Source organism: Vanessa tameamea, chromosome 5 (assembly GCF_037043105.1).
Source record: "Vanessa tameamea isolate UH-Manoa-2023 chromosome 5, ilVanTame1 primary haplotype, whole genome shotgun sequence".
Classification (NCBI taxonomy): Eukaryota; Metazoa; Arthropoda; class Insecta; order Lepidoptera; family Nymphalidae; genus Vanessa; species Vanessa tameamea.
Window position 1 is genome coordinate 6,215,280 of NC_087313.1, and position 12,745 is coordinate 6,228,024.

The following is a 12,745-nucleotide window of genomic DNA, read 5'->3' on the forward strand; positions in this document are numbered from 1 at the left end:
ATTTTTCTTGAATAACATAAATTAATAATTGATCTCGTTTGATATGTAACAGGGATTTTTTACAAAATTTTTTTTTTAATTAGGCTGTGTGATTCAATGTTTTTCGTTTTCCAAAGAGAGAAGAAATATCTAGAATTAGATACGTCAATGTCATAGATTTTCATTAACTAAACTATTGCTATGTATTTGTTAAATTGCTATCAAAGTCTTCAAAGACATTGAAGTTAAACGTTGAATTTGAAATTGTCTCCATTAAGAATAATATGTTATTAATTTTATTAATATATAATATAAAAATAATTGTATGTGTACAAAGTAGCTAGTTAACTTAAAAGTATTGTTTATTATCTTTATAATGGGCATAAAAGGTTTATGGACAGTTTTGACACCCTTTAGCGAGAAGAAATCTTTACACGAAGTAAACGACTTATTATAATTCTTAAATTATTGTTCGGTATTTAATTATTTTATCTCCAATTTTCTGTTTGCCTATATAGATTCGTGGAGAAACTGTTGCTGTCGATTTATCAGGATGGGTTTGTGATAGTCAAAATGTGACCGATTATTATATACAACCCAAGTTATATTTAAGGTAATAATAAACACCTATATATTTTTAGTTGTGAATATATTTCTAGTCAAATATAACTGACCAAGTGACCATTGCAGAGTTTAGTCGGGAGTTTAAAATTATCTAATATCTTACATTAACATAGATTTCCCATTGCTGGGCAAGACCTTCATCATTATATTATTAAGAAAATAAGAGAAATTTGGTCTCCAGTGTATTTATATGATATAATGGGATTATTTTGGTACATATTGTATCATTGGAATGGTTGACCTGAATTTGTTCATAATGTACCTAGCTAAAGTTAATTTATTGTAATAAGTTTTGGTAGTTATAATCGGTGGTCGCATAGTGACTTACTAGTATCTCTTAAGTAATTCAAAGTCATATAGAACCCGTCTATATACTTCACAAGAATAGCCAAAGGTTGTAAATGTGGTTATACATTTTAATAAAATAATTTTAATAATTTTTCATTTTAATTTATTCAATATAATATATAATGTTATTGAATAATATTAATTATATCTGATATCATTATTTGTTGTTTGGAAAACAGCTATTTGTTATAGACTGTTATCTTACCTAGTATCAGCATATCACGAGATAAGCATTTTTCAGAAATCTATTCTTCAGAACTGTTTACTTGCTACTTGCTGACATAAGTCCAGTATTTGTGCTCGAGGGTGAAGCTCCAGAACTAAAGCAAGATGTTATGGCTGCCAGAAATGCTATACAGTTCCGAGGTGCTGCACCAAAGTCTGATGCTGCTAAAGCCAAAGCTCCAAATGTATCAAGAAAAAGATTTAAAGGTGTATTAAAAGAGGTAATAAATTAAAATTAATTGTTTTAATAACTTTAAGAAAACTCAATTGCTATAAATATATATTTAAATATATTTATTGTACAGAGCACTAACACTCACTGCTTTATTTTTGTAATAATATTTTAATAATAACTTTTACTCAGTTTATAACAGTCCTTGTGTTTCAGTGCGAAACCCTATTGAAGAGCATGGGCGTGAGATGTGTTAAAGGACGAGGGGAAGCTGAAGCTACTTGTGCAAGACTGAATGCTAAAGGTGTTTGTATTTAATTTTTTTTGAAATTACCATTTTTATTTGGCCTTACTTATAAACATTGTTATGTAAGTGTTTCATTCATCTTTAGGGTTTGAACTTGAGGGTTTGAATTTGTGTTCAAATTGTATTGCTTGTCAAAAGACTGCTAGTAGGTAATTCATTAGTTGTATATTTTATTAATAAGAAGAAAAACATAGGGTGAGCATGGGCTGTTGATGAATTAGGTTATTAAATAATCATTTTTATTAACTTATTTGAAGTAGTTCCACATTAAAAGAACATCTCTGCTTTTCTATTTTATATTATTGTTTGAACAATATATATTCGAGTAATTGAACCCTCTGTCTATATCTAAGGGCTAGAAGACTATGTTATTGGATAACTTAGTTGACAAAATGACTTTATTATCTTTGTTTTGTAGTTTGTGTAGTATTTGTTTATTATGTTATTTGAACTACTTGGTGGTAGGGCCTTATGAAAGCCCATGTGAGTAGGTACCAACCACTTTTCATATTTTCTACCACCAAGCAAATGGAACACAACAATATCAGGTGTGCGATAATAAAAGTCTCGCATTAATATTGTGTTCCATTTTGAAGGGTAGGGATCCAGTCTATCGTTGGCGATAGAAGACGAAGGAATCACCGGAATCACCGTATCTCAAATGCCTATGAAGAAATAAATCAAGATTTTTTTTTCTTTATATTTGTAATAGACGTTAATGTTCATACTGGGTTGTCAGCTCGTGGACGCAGTGGTGTCCCAGGATTCCGACTGTTTCGCGTACGGAGCTAAGCGTGTGTATCGTAACTTCAGCGTGTCGAGCGCGGCGGGGGGCGGCGCGATGCAGGGTTCAGTCGATTGCTATGACGCTGAGAAAATGTTTAACAGTAATGGTATATATAAATCTTTTTTATGATTTGTTTGCGTAGTTAATTTTAAACGACTTTAAGAATGAACCGGTTTTCGATGATAATTTCACGTTGATACATGAATTTTTGATGATTTTAATTATGTCCATTTACTTTTTCAATTTCATTGAATGTTTTTAAGCTTTAATTAACGTTATTATTATACCAAGTTGTTTATGTTAATATATATTTTTTTATAATACGTTTTTGTTATATTATATATGTATGAATTATGTTTGTAAATTTTCTATATCATTCCTCCTAAAATTGAGGTTGAAAGTAAAGGCATTTTACTGGCATAATTTGTAAAAAAATGTGTTAAGGTTTTGGTCGTAAGAAAATGGTGGCGCTTGCTCTGTTATGTGGTTGTGATTATGGGGTCGGAGCTTGTGGTTCGTCAATTACCACTGCAGTTGCTTTCCTTCATACTGTACCTGAAGATCAGATCATATTTAGGTAATTATTTTGTTTAATTAAATTTATGTTAAATTAAAAGTAAAATAAAAACCATTTAGTTAGTTGAAAGCTAGATGCAAATTTTTAATCTGTACGATTTGTGTGTGTATACAGTTTTTTATTTAAGTGTGTGGGTTTCGTCAAGTTAAAAGTAGTCTGGTTCAATTTTGTTGAAAACAAAAACTACATCAGATTTTGAAGTCTCGTTTCTTTAGAAAGGTGTCGAACTAGTTGATTGTGAAACAGTCGGAATCCTGTCACTAAATCAGACATGTTACTCATACATATATAAAATCAAATTCTGGTAAATTGCTTTGATCATATTTGCAACATGGAAAAAATACTTATTATTAATTATGTTAATTTACAACTCCAAATTCCGTTTCCATAATGTTTTTTGTAATTACTTTCATTCTTTGCCAAAGCGCCCACCTACCTTAGGAGGCGCTTTGGCGATGTAAGGAATGGTTGATATTTTTACAGCTCTAGTGTATGAGTGGTAGTTGAACACTTACCATCAATTGGTACAGTTGGTCATCCTACCTATACTATAAAAAAGTCACCCGAGCTTACCACGCTCGACTAAGTTATTTTTGAGATATTCTCGAATTACTTCAGGGACTATTCCCTTTCGCAACACAATTTGATGATTCTTGTAAATACTTCGATTGTGATTGCCTTAGTGAAACACTGCAGTAGGACCTAATGTTTTATTAAAATTAGCAAGCATTATGAACCACGTTTTCCATACAGATTACTATCCTGGGTGAGTGACCCGCAACACTACGAAGAGCAAACCCGTTGGTCGTCGGCGCCCGGCCGCTGCGACCGCTGCGGGCACGCGGGACGAACACACGCCAACAACGGCTGTCCCGTTTGCGTCACACATCGGGGTTGTACGGACATAGGTCACAAGTTAGTATAAAATATATACATTACTGGATAGGTAGTTGAGGGTTCCATCCTCTGTAAACTTTTAGTACTATTTTTTATTATGAATATGAGATAAAATCAGACTGATTTGTTGTATTTTACGATTTCTACATACATCGATATTAATGTATATATATTTTTTTACTTACGACCATGAATGAACGTAATATGAAGTCACTGTGGATTTTTCTTAGCAACTAGGCAAATGTAAATCCAAGCTGTAGTTAGTGGTCACAGCCGACCTTCATTATAAGCGCTGTAAGAATAGTAAGCTGTTTCTTGGATTTCGTTACAACCATGAGAAAAATATGTTCAGATCTTTGTCCCTAACACTGGCTCACCCATCAATGTGGAACACAGCAATAGGAGATTGATTACATTAAATCAACGCGCAGACTGATTCATAATAATTGAATTGGTTATATGTGACTTATTGGTATTAGAATGCTTAAAACTGCGATCTTCATTTGTTTGTAAATGTGTGACACACACACACACACACACACACACACACACACACACACACACACACACACACACACACACACACACACACACACAGACACAGACACAGACACAGACACAGACACAGACACAGACACAGACACAGACACAGACACAGACACAGACACAGACACAGACACAGACACAGACACAGACACAGACACAGACACAGACACAGACACAGACACAGACACAGACACAGACACAGACACAGACACAGACACAGACACAGACACAGACACAGACACAGACACAGACACAGACACAGACACAGACACAGACACAGACACAGACACAGACACAGACACAGACACAGACACAGACACAGACACAGACACAGACACAGACACAGACACAGACACAGACACAGACACAGACACAGACACAGACACAGACACAGACACAGACACAGACACAGACACAGACACAGACACAGACACAGACACAGACACAGACACAGACACAGACACAGACACAGACACAGACACAGACACAGACACAGACACAGACACAGACACAGACACAGACACAGACACAGACACAGACACAGACACAGACACAGACACAGACACAGACACAGACACAGACACAGACACAGACACAGACACAGACACAGACACAGACACAGACACAGACACAGACACAGACACAGACACAGACACAGACACAGACACAGACACAGACACAGACACAGACACAGACACAGACACAGACACAGACACAGACACAGACACAGACACAGACACAGACACAGACACAGACACAGACACAGACACAGACACAGACACAGACACAGACACAGACACAGACACAGACACAGACACAGACACAGACACAGACACAGACACACACACACACACACACACACACACACACACACACACACACACACACACACACACACATACACATATTCTTTGTTTGTATGTAGCGGGTAATATCCGGAATTGATGATAGAAAGCTTCATTATTCCTGAATGCTATGGGTATAAATTATATTTATATAATTAGTTTATATTTTAATAAATTGCACCCGGCCGGGTTGCTAGTGATCTATATAGTGATTGAAAATTGTCGATAGAATAGAATAGAGTGTTTTCGATTATATCTACATAATACGCAACACTAACATCTAATAAAACACTTCCTAAAAATGAAAAAGTATTTACTAACCACGCAGGAAAAATGAGCACCGTCTACGTAAATATCGATAAAATTCACATCTTTCCCACATCAAAGAAGCATCGAGAGGGTTATCTCGCTATAAGTTTCTTAGCATAGATTCATCTCTGCAAATCCTTGCGAGCTATTCAATCGAATTGTGCATTTTATCCCAGCCGTCATAAAAGTCGATATTTTAAATAAGCTTTGCGAGCACATCTTAGCTTATCGTTTCACGTTTCTAGGTGTCTCGTTTGGTCTTTTCTAAATGTTAGCTGTAAAGGCTGTAAATGTGTTAATACTTTCACGTTGTGCTCCGATTAAGGTTCACGTGATTAGTCACTAACTAACATCGTCCGACTCGGCTCGTCGAGTGTAAGATGTTCGAATTCATATATTACAAATATGACATATATTTTTATAATGACCATTCTTTTTAGCATAAGATTTTGACTTTATGTTTTTATTTATGCTTATCACTAAACAAAATGCCGTCTGAACGTTTAAAAGCTTGCCTTTCCAGTTAAAAATTAGTTTAAGCGGATTTACGATGATGTATATCGCGTCACTGTCATCAATAAGTTCATTTTAAAGAAATCAACGATAAAATCCAGGCTTTATGTAATAAGGTGTTAATATTATATATTGCCTGATAACGAGAAGTTTTAGTTCAAACTAATTGTTTGTAGGTCCAAAGTAGCGGAAGTAAAACGTGAACTATCGCTCCGTAACCGTGCCCTGTCGTCTGGAATGCCTTTCCCTGAGCCGAAAGTTATGAAGGAATTCCTGGATACCACACCAGAAGATATAGATCTCGACAGCTTGAAGATTCCAACTCCGAGTTTAATTCAATTTGTGGTATTCGATTGTTTGATACTATGAAACATTTGTAATTAAGTTGAGGATAACTTTTAAAGTAATAACAATTTATAGTTTTATGTATTATCTTTGTTCTTAATATGCCCTTGAATTATTCAAATTAATGTATTACTATGATATAAAGAAGTACAACTTTATATTTTGATACTTCTTATTTAATGTTCAAATGTAACTGAGTAAATCATTTTCAGAAAATTATGTCCAAGAAATTGGACTGGTCCGAAAGATACTGTGTCGAGAAATTTCTACCGCTACTAACAAAATGGCATCTTCAAGAATATGTAACTTGCAGAACGATAAAACCTATCGAAATAAAAAAGAAAAGAAATCCTCGAGGTACGTTTTTATAAAATTATTGTTGTTTTAATTACGGAATATTGCTATACTAAAATTTTGCTGATACGAATACGGTAATTGAGTTTTATTTTATATTAAATAATCCGGGAATATTCCTTTGAGGTAGTCAAATAAGTTTTAGTATATTTTTTATATTATTTATTGCACATCACTTTTATTCCTGTAAAATTTTCACAATAGAGAGCCCCAGAATTCCGTCAGTTATCGAGTCGCGGAATGCATGTCTTTTTTTATTTACAATATTCATAACAAATTCTATGTTTTCACTATTTCTAAACCATTTTTCTAGCTATTCTGTATAATAAAACTTATCTCTTGTATGTTAATATTTTTTCCAACTTGATAATTGAAAAATCTTGTTAATTGACATTCATTTGATTGGATTCAAATCGTGTGGTTGGAGTCTCAATCAGTAACATATTTTGCATTAAATTTTATCTTATCGATCTCCGTCAGTAGTTCCGTTTTAGCATAATTGTGTTATATCGGTATATTTCCGTATTGTGTAACAGGACTTGAATAATCGGGTTCCCTCCAACTCTATTCTGGTCACATGATCAATAATGCGCAAATGGCATACTGATACTTGTTTGTTTTTAACCGATTACGAAATGAACGTTTTGTTTTTATACTCATTCATCAAGAGAAATAAATTGTACTGTTAAAAGAGAGTCTGCTTCTTAACAGCGCATTGTTTTCTTTCAGGCAATCAAATTTTATTGAGTCCAAAAGAAATGCCACATTTAGATCGAATCTATGATTTGAATTATTAGGAATTCCCGATGATTTGTAAAGATTCAAGTACGATTTTTGTTCAGGACGTTTAAAAATGTTGTGTTAATGTATATTATATATGATCAGAGTAGCAATAAATATAATAATCTAAAAATGGTAACTAAAACGACATATAAATTCTTAAACCGAGCCTGTAATGAGATCCTTGATCCACAAGATTTGTTTTGACTATTCGTTTGGTGACGGTCGACCGTCGTTTATTTTATAGCTTTTTTTTTCAAATATTTGGACTTATTGTGTTAAATGGATCATCAAAAATCTACGATTATTCTTGTAGTTTGCTACTGAAAAATATCGTACGCACAGAGAGTAGTTAAATGATAAATAAATACTCAGTATATGCATACGCATCAACTTTATTTAGGTAGAGGGTTATTCATCTATGCTGATCCACTGTTTGATGTAAATATATGTCGTGGTAATCTTAATTTTGATGATATGCGGGTTTATTAGCGATTTTTTCATTTACCGTAGAATCAAGACACATAAATCACATGAAAAGTCATTGGTGCTGGTCTGGATATGAACCTGCGATCTCCGGCTAAGATCAGCGTGTTGTTGTACACATACATATACATTTTTATGCTTACGATATTTTATTTTACAGGAGTTCCCAGTTACGAAGTTTTGTGGGCCGATATTGATGGACAGTATGACGCTCTCATACCGGACGATCAGTTTGAAGGTGAATAGATAAATTATTATTTATATGAATATTAAGAAATGACTTTATTTTTTATAATTATTGTATCGTCTACAGAAGGTGAAGATACACAAGGTCCATGGACATCAATAGAAAGACAAGATCTTATGCGACGCTATTATCCAGATTTAGTTGAAAGGTATGAAGAATCTATCAAGAAGCCACCGAAAGAGAAGAAGACAAGAGGAAGGAAGAAGAAAGATCCAGATTCCGAAAATGTTGATCAGAATGTTAAACCGAAGAGGAAATACAACAGAAAACCGAAACAAGTTAAAGATATAACAATGTCTCACCTCAATGACTCCATGAAAAATTTAAGCCTAACTAACAAAGATTTGAATTGTAGCAAAGCGCATGTCAGTGTATGCGTTAATAAACTTAAGAGAAAAATGAAAAACAGTACAAAAACAAAAGTAAAAAATACAATTGATAGTTATTTAAAACCGCTTAAGAAAAGAAAGTCGAAATTAACAGAGACATTGAATAATAGCATTACGAATATTGCCATTGCAAATAACTCTTTGGATAATATTTTGGGAGAGGTCGATCATAACAAGGAGAATATATCGGATGATAAACATTTACTAAGTATTCTCGATCTGAGCGCGGAAGACGTAAATGATATAGATTTATCAGATATTGTAGATACTATCGTTTCTAGAGCACCTAAAGTAACAACGACTAAAGTTAATAGTAATCTCGTCAAACTCATTTTCGAAAATAAACAAATAAATAGAAAAAGTATATTTGCCAATAGATTACATCAAAATTGTTCAACACCAAAAAGTAGTCCCGTAAGAAAACGTAATATGAATATTAGCAAGAGATCCTCAATTTCAAAAGTAAATACGAGTTATTTCTTCGATAAGATAACCGATGAATGTGATGCCTTTGAAATGTCTCTCGAATATAAATACAATTCAGTAAATTTGGACTGTGATGCAACCGTAAATTATAGTTTGCCAAAAGTTTGTCTATAGTTGTAAGTATATAATAATAAAATGCTTTGAGAGTTTACATTGTTGACATATTTTTATTTACCCTTGTTAATCCTCATCAATGTTAATGCATAAGTGAGTTTGTTTAGTACACATTCACCTTTTAACATCTCAACCAATTATCTGTACTTCTATACAAATATATTAAATGCGAAAGTAACTCTGTCTGTCTGTTGCTCTTTCGGCCAAACCAGTGAACCGAATTTGATGAAATTTGGTTTGAAGCAAGCTCGTACTCCAACGAAGGATAGGTACTTTTTAACAGACTTGGACCAACCACTAAATTGCGAGTGAAACTGCGGGCGACAACTATTCATGAATATAAATATACGTTGTAGTGTACAGACGACACGAAACGACAAAGGGTATCTAACACCTGACACCTCACCTCACAGGCAGGTAACTAGTATAAAATGTAGACTGTGCAACCAATTCTTTAATAAATATTTCAATTGAAGGTCATTACAACATTCTTATTTTTGTTTCAAATGTATGTTTTACATTTGACAATTTAATTTTCGAATTAATGTTTAGATATACAACAGTTAACTTACAACGTTTCTGAGTTTGTCTCTGTTTTCATTAGCTTTTATGTATATAATTCCTCGTTGCCTTGTCCGTTGGTCTATTGTCTAAATAAATAGGTTGCACCTCCCGAGGTCTTGGGTTCAAACCCGTGGCCGAGTTAATAAAAGTTATTGAGTTTTTATATCATGACATTTTTAAGTTTGGAAGCATTGCGCATACACTACGTAACCGTTAGTCCTGCGTCAGATCTGTGGTCGAGTCGGCTGGCCGGCCATTGGATTACCAGAGTGAAGCGATAGAATGCGCACCTGTGTTTGTCGGAACATTTTTTTATGTTACACTTCATCCACGCGCTCACAGTTGCCCGTGCCTTTTTCACTTTTTGGTTTTAGTTAGGTGTGGCGGATTAAAATGTTTCTTATTTACTAAACATTAGCAGATATTCACTAATGTTGGAGATCGCCGTCCTTCTTGAAAGAGGTGGCCTACGCTGACTTAACTTACTTTTTTTTCTTAATTTTTTTAAAATTTTATATATTATTCTATTTCTAGGTATAGGTTATATTTACTTTAATTATTATTATTATTATTTTACGCACAATTTTTAACAGATATTGATTTTAAATGTGTCCGAACATTTGCATTCAACCATCTGGTATAGTCTATGAGAAAGGACTCCGTAGTCGGAAACAGTCAGGAAAACATAGTCATATATTTTATATACTGTTTAAATATATTGTGAAAACAAAATTGTGAAGTTAATTATTTAAATATTTTTATCGGACAGTTTTATTTAACGCAAACTAATTTCAAACATTTTTAGAATAAAAAAAATAGTAACCTTACAAAAAATACCTTATTATAAATAATATATTGAATGATCCGTAAACTTTGTTATGGACAACCTAATCGAACAAACGAAAGTCACCACTGAGATACACATAAAATAGGGAAAGATATGTGCTATTGTACAGGGAACTGAACTAAATTATGGAGGGTCAATTCACACTCTATTCCTCGGGGATATGACCGCGGCATTTCTAACAGGCACTGCTCGGATAAAGATAAATATAAGAGGCAATAAAGTGTGATTTATACTTTAATACTAACATAAATAATTGAAGATTTGCTCTTAATGAAAAACATCATGAATTTTACAGACATTCAAACCACACGGAAGCATCGGAGTAGTGCGGTGTAAAGTAACCACATAATAATGCTCATCGTCCATGGAGAGTATTGTGCGATGTAGTGCTAGCTATAGCTTTTATTTGCTTCGTTATATGGCGATGTTTATTTACATTATTTATAGAAATTCTTTTTCGTTTAATCTTGTTTTGAAAACCGTTTGAAGTAACAGAAATAAATAAGCTAACCTTTTTGCTAAGATGAAGATCATACTTGATACCATACAAGTTTCGATCAGCAAAATAATCCAATCTTATATGTGACGAAGTACAGAATGCAGATTATTTTATGATTATTTCGAAACTTAAAAAATAAATTACATAGTATACTTTAAAATGGCAACACAGATTATTGAAAATATTATAGTTTAGAGAGTTATTATGTAAAAACGATCTTCCGATCAGGTTTGACTCCAACATACTCCACTTTTATTCTCACCTCTTATATTTACTGTGAACGTAAAAAAGTTAAAGCGTCGCTAATGCAAAGGCGGCAACTTAGTTTCTGGTATTTCGATATAGACAATTTTAGTACACCATACCATATATTCCTAACAAACTTTTGTTTGTCTTTATATATAGTCAAATGGTAGACTAGCTGAGCCCGGGGCATCGTTCGCGGGGAATTCAATCTTTATCAGTCTTATTATCTCTGGAATAATGTTATGTCATTCTGGATAAAATAGTTTACTAAAATAGCGTTACATACATACATTAGCAGCCTGTAAATTTCCCACTGCTGGGCTAAGGCCTCCTCTCCCTTTGAGGAGAAGGTTTGGAGCATATTCCACCACGCTGCTCTAATGCGGGTTGGTGGAATACACATGTGGTATAATTTCGTTGAAATTAGACACATGCAGGTTTCCTCACGATGTTTTCCTTCACCGCCGAGCACGAGATGAATTTTAAACACAAATTAAGCACATGAAAATTCAGTGGTGCCTGCTTGAGTGTGAACCCGAAATCATCGGTTAAGATGTACGCGTTCTAACCACTGGGCCATCTCGGCACTTCTAAAAATAGCGTTATATTGAAGGAATTATTAAAATCGTTCAATAGTTTCAGAGTAAATCGAAACAAACGGATCATTTATAATATTAGTACTTATAGATACACATTTTTGATCATTTTTAACGCTACATCAAAAGTTTAAACATATCACGTTTTCGCTCAATCTTTGTATGCGGTCACAGTACTTGCTAGATAGCTACTATCACCATATTTATTGTCCAGCTCCAAGACTAATGTTATATTCCTTCGTCTATTTGTCGAGAAGGTATTTTTATCTTTATCCTAGGCGGTCTGACCTTCTACAATATATATCATATTTGATAAGGCTCATAGACTGCAACCGTGTATTGAAATCAATCACACATATGTTACCTAATATGATACTTTAAACGTGACTTAATTATTTGTTCATAACAACTAACTTTTCTAAAAATACTAACTGCGTTATGTACTGCGTTATTTACTTATAGAAAAGTTAGTAGTTATGAATAATAACTAAGTCAAGTTTAGAGTATTATAATATCTATTATAGATACATATTCATGTACGTGACAAGGTGCTATTAGCTTAGATTCATTATATCTGATTATTTATAAAGCTGTTCCGTTTAATAATTCAATCTTAAATATTTTCAATACCGTTATAATAAATGTAAAAATTAATTTCAAATG

At 33.5% G+C, this 12,745-nt stretch overlaps 1 protein-coding gene across 1 annotated transcript; it reads left to right on the forward strand.

Annotated features, from left to right (window-relative positions):
• The first annotated feature begins 218 nt into the window (after positions 1 to 218).
• Positions 219 to 9,367, forward strand: Gen (XPG-like endonuclease). Its single transcript, XM_026629157.2, has 11 exons — positions 219 to 418; positions 498 to 592; positions 1,193 to 1,397; positions 1,565 to 1,654; positions 2,395 to 2,548; positions 2,887 to 3,019; positions 3,773 to 3,934; positions 6,306 to 6,474; positions 6,687 to 6,831; positions 8,255 to 8,332; positions 8,408 to 9,367. The coding sequence occupies exons 1-11, from the start codon at positions 356 to 358 to the stop codon at positions 9,328 to 9,330; spliced, it is 2,217 nt and encodes a 738-aa protein (XP_026484942.2). The 5' UTR covers positions 219 to 355; the 3' UTR covers positions 9,331 to 9,367.
• The last annotated feature ends 3,378 nt before the right edge of the window (positions 9,368 to 12,745 follow it).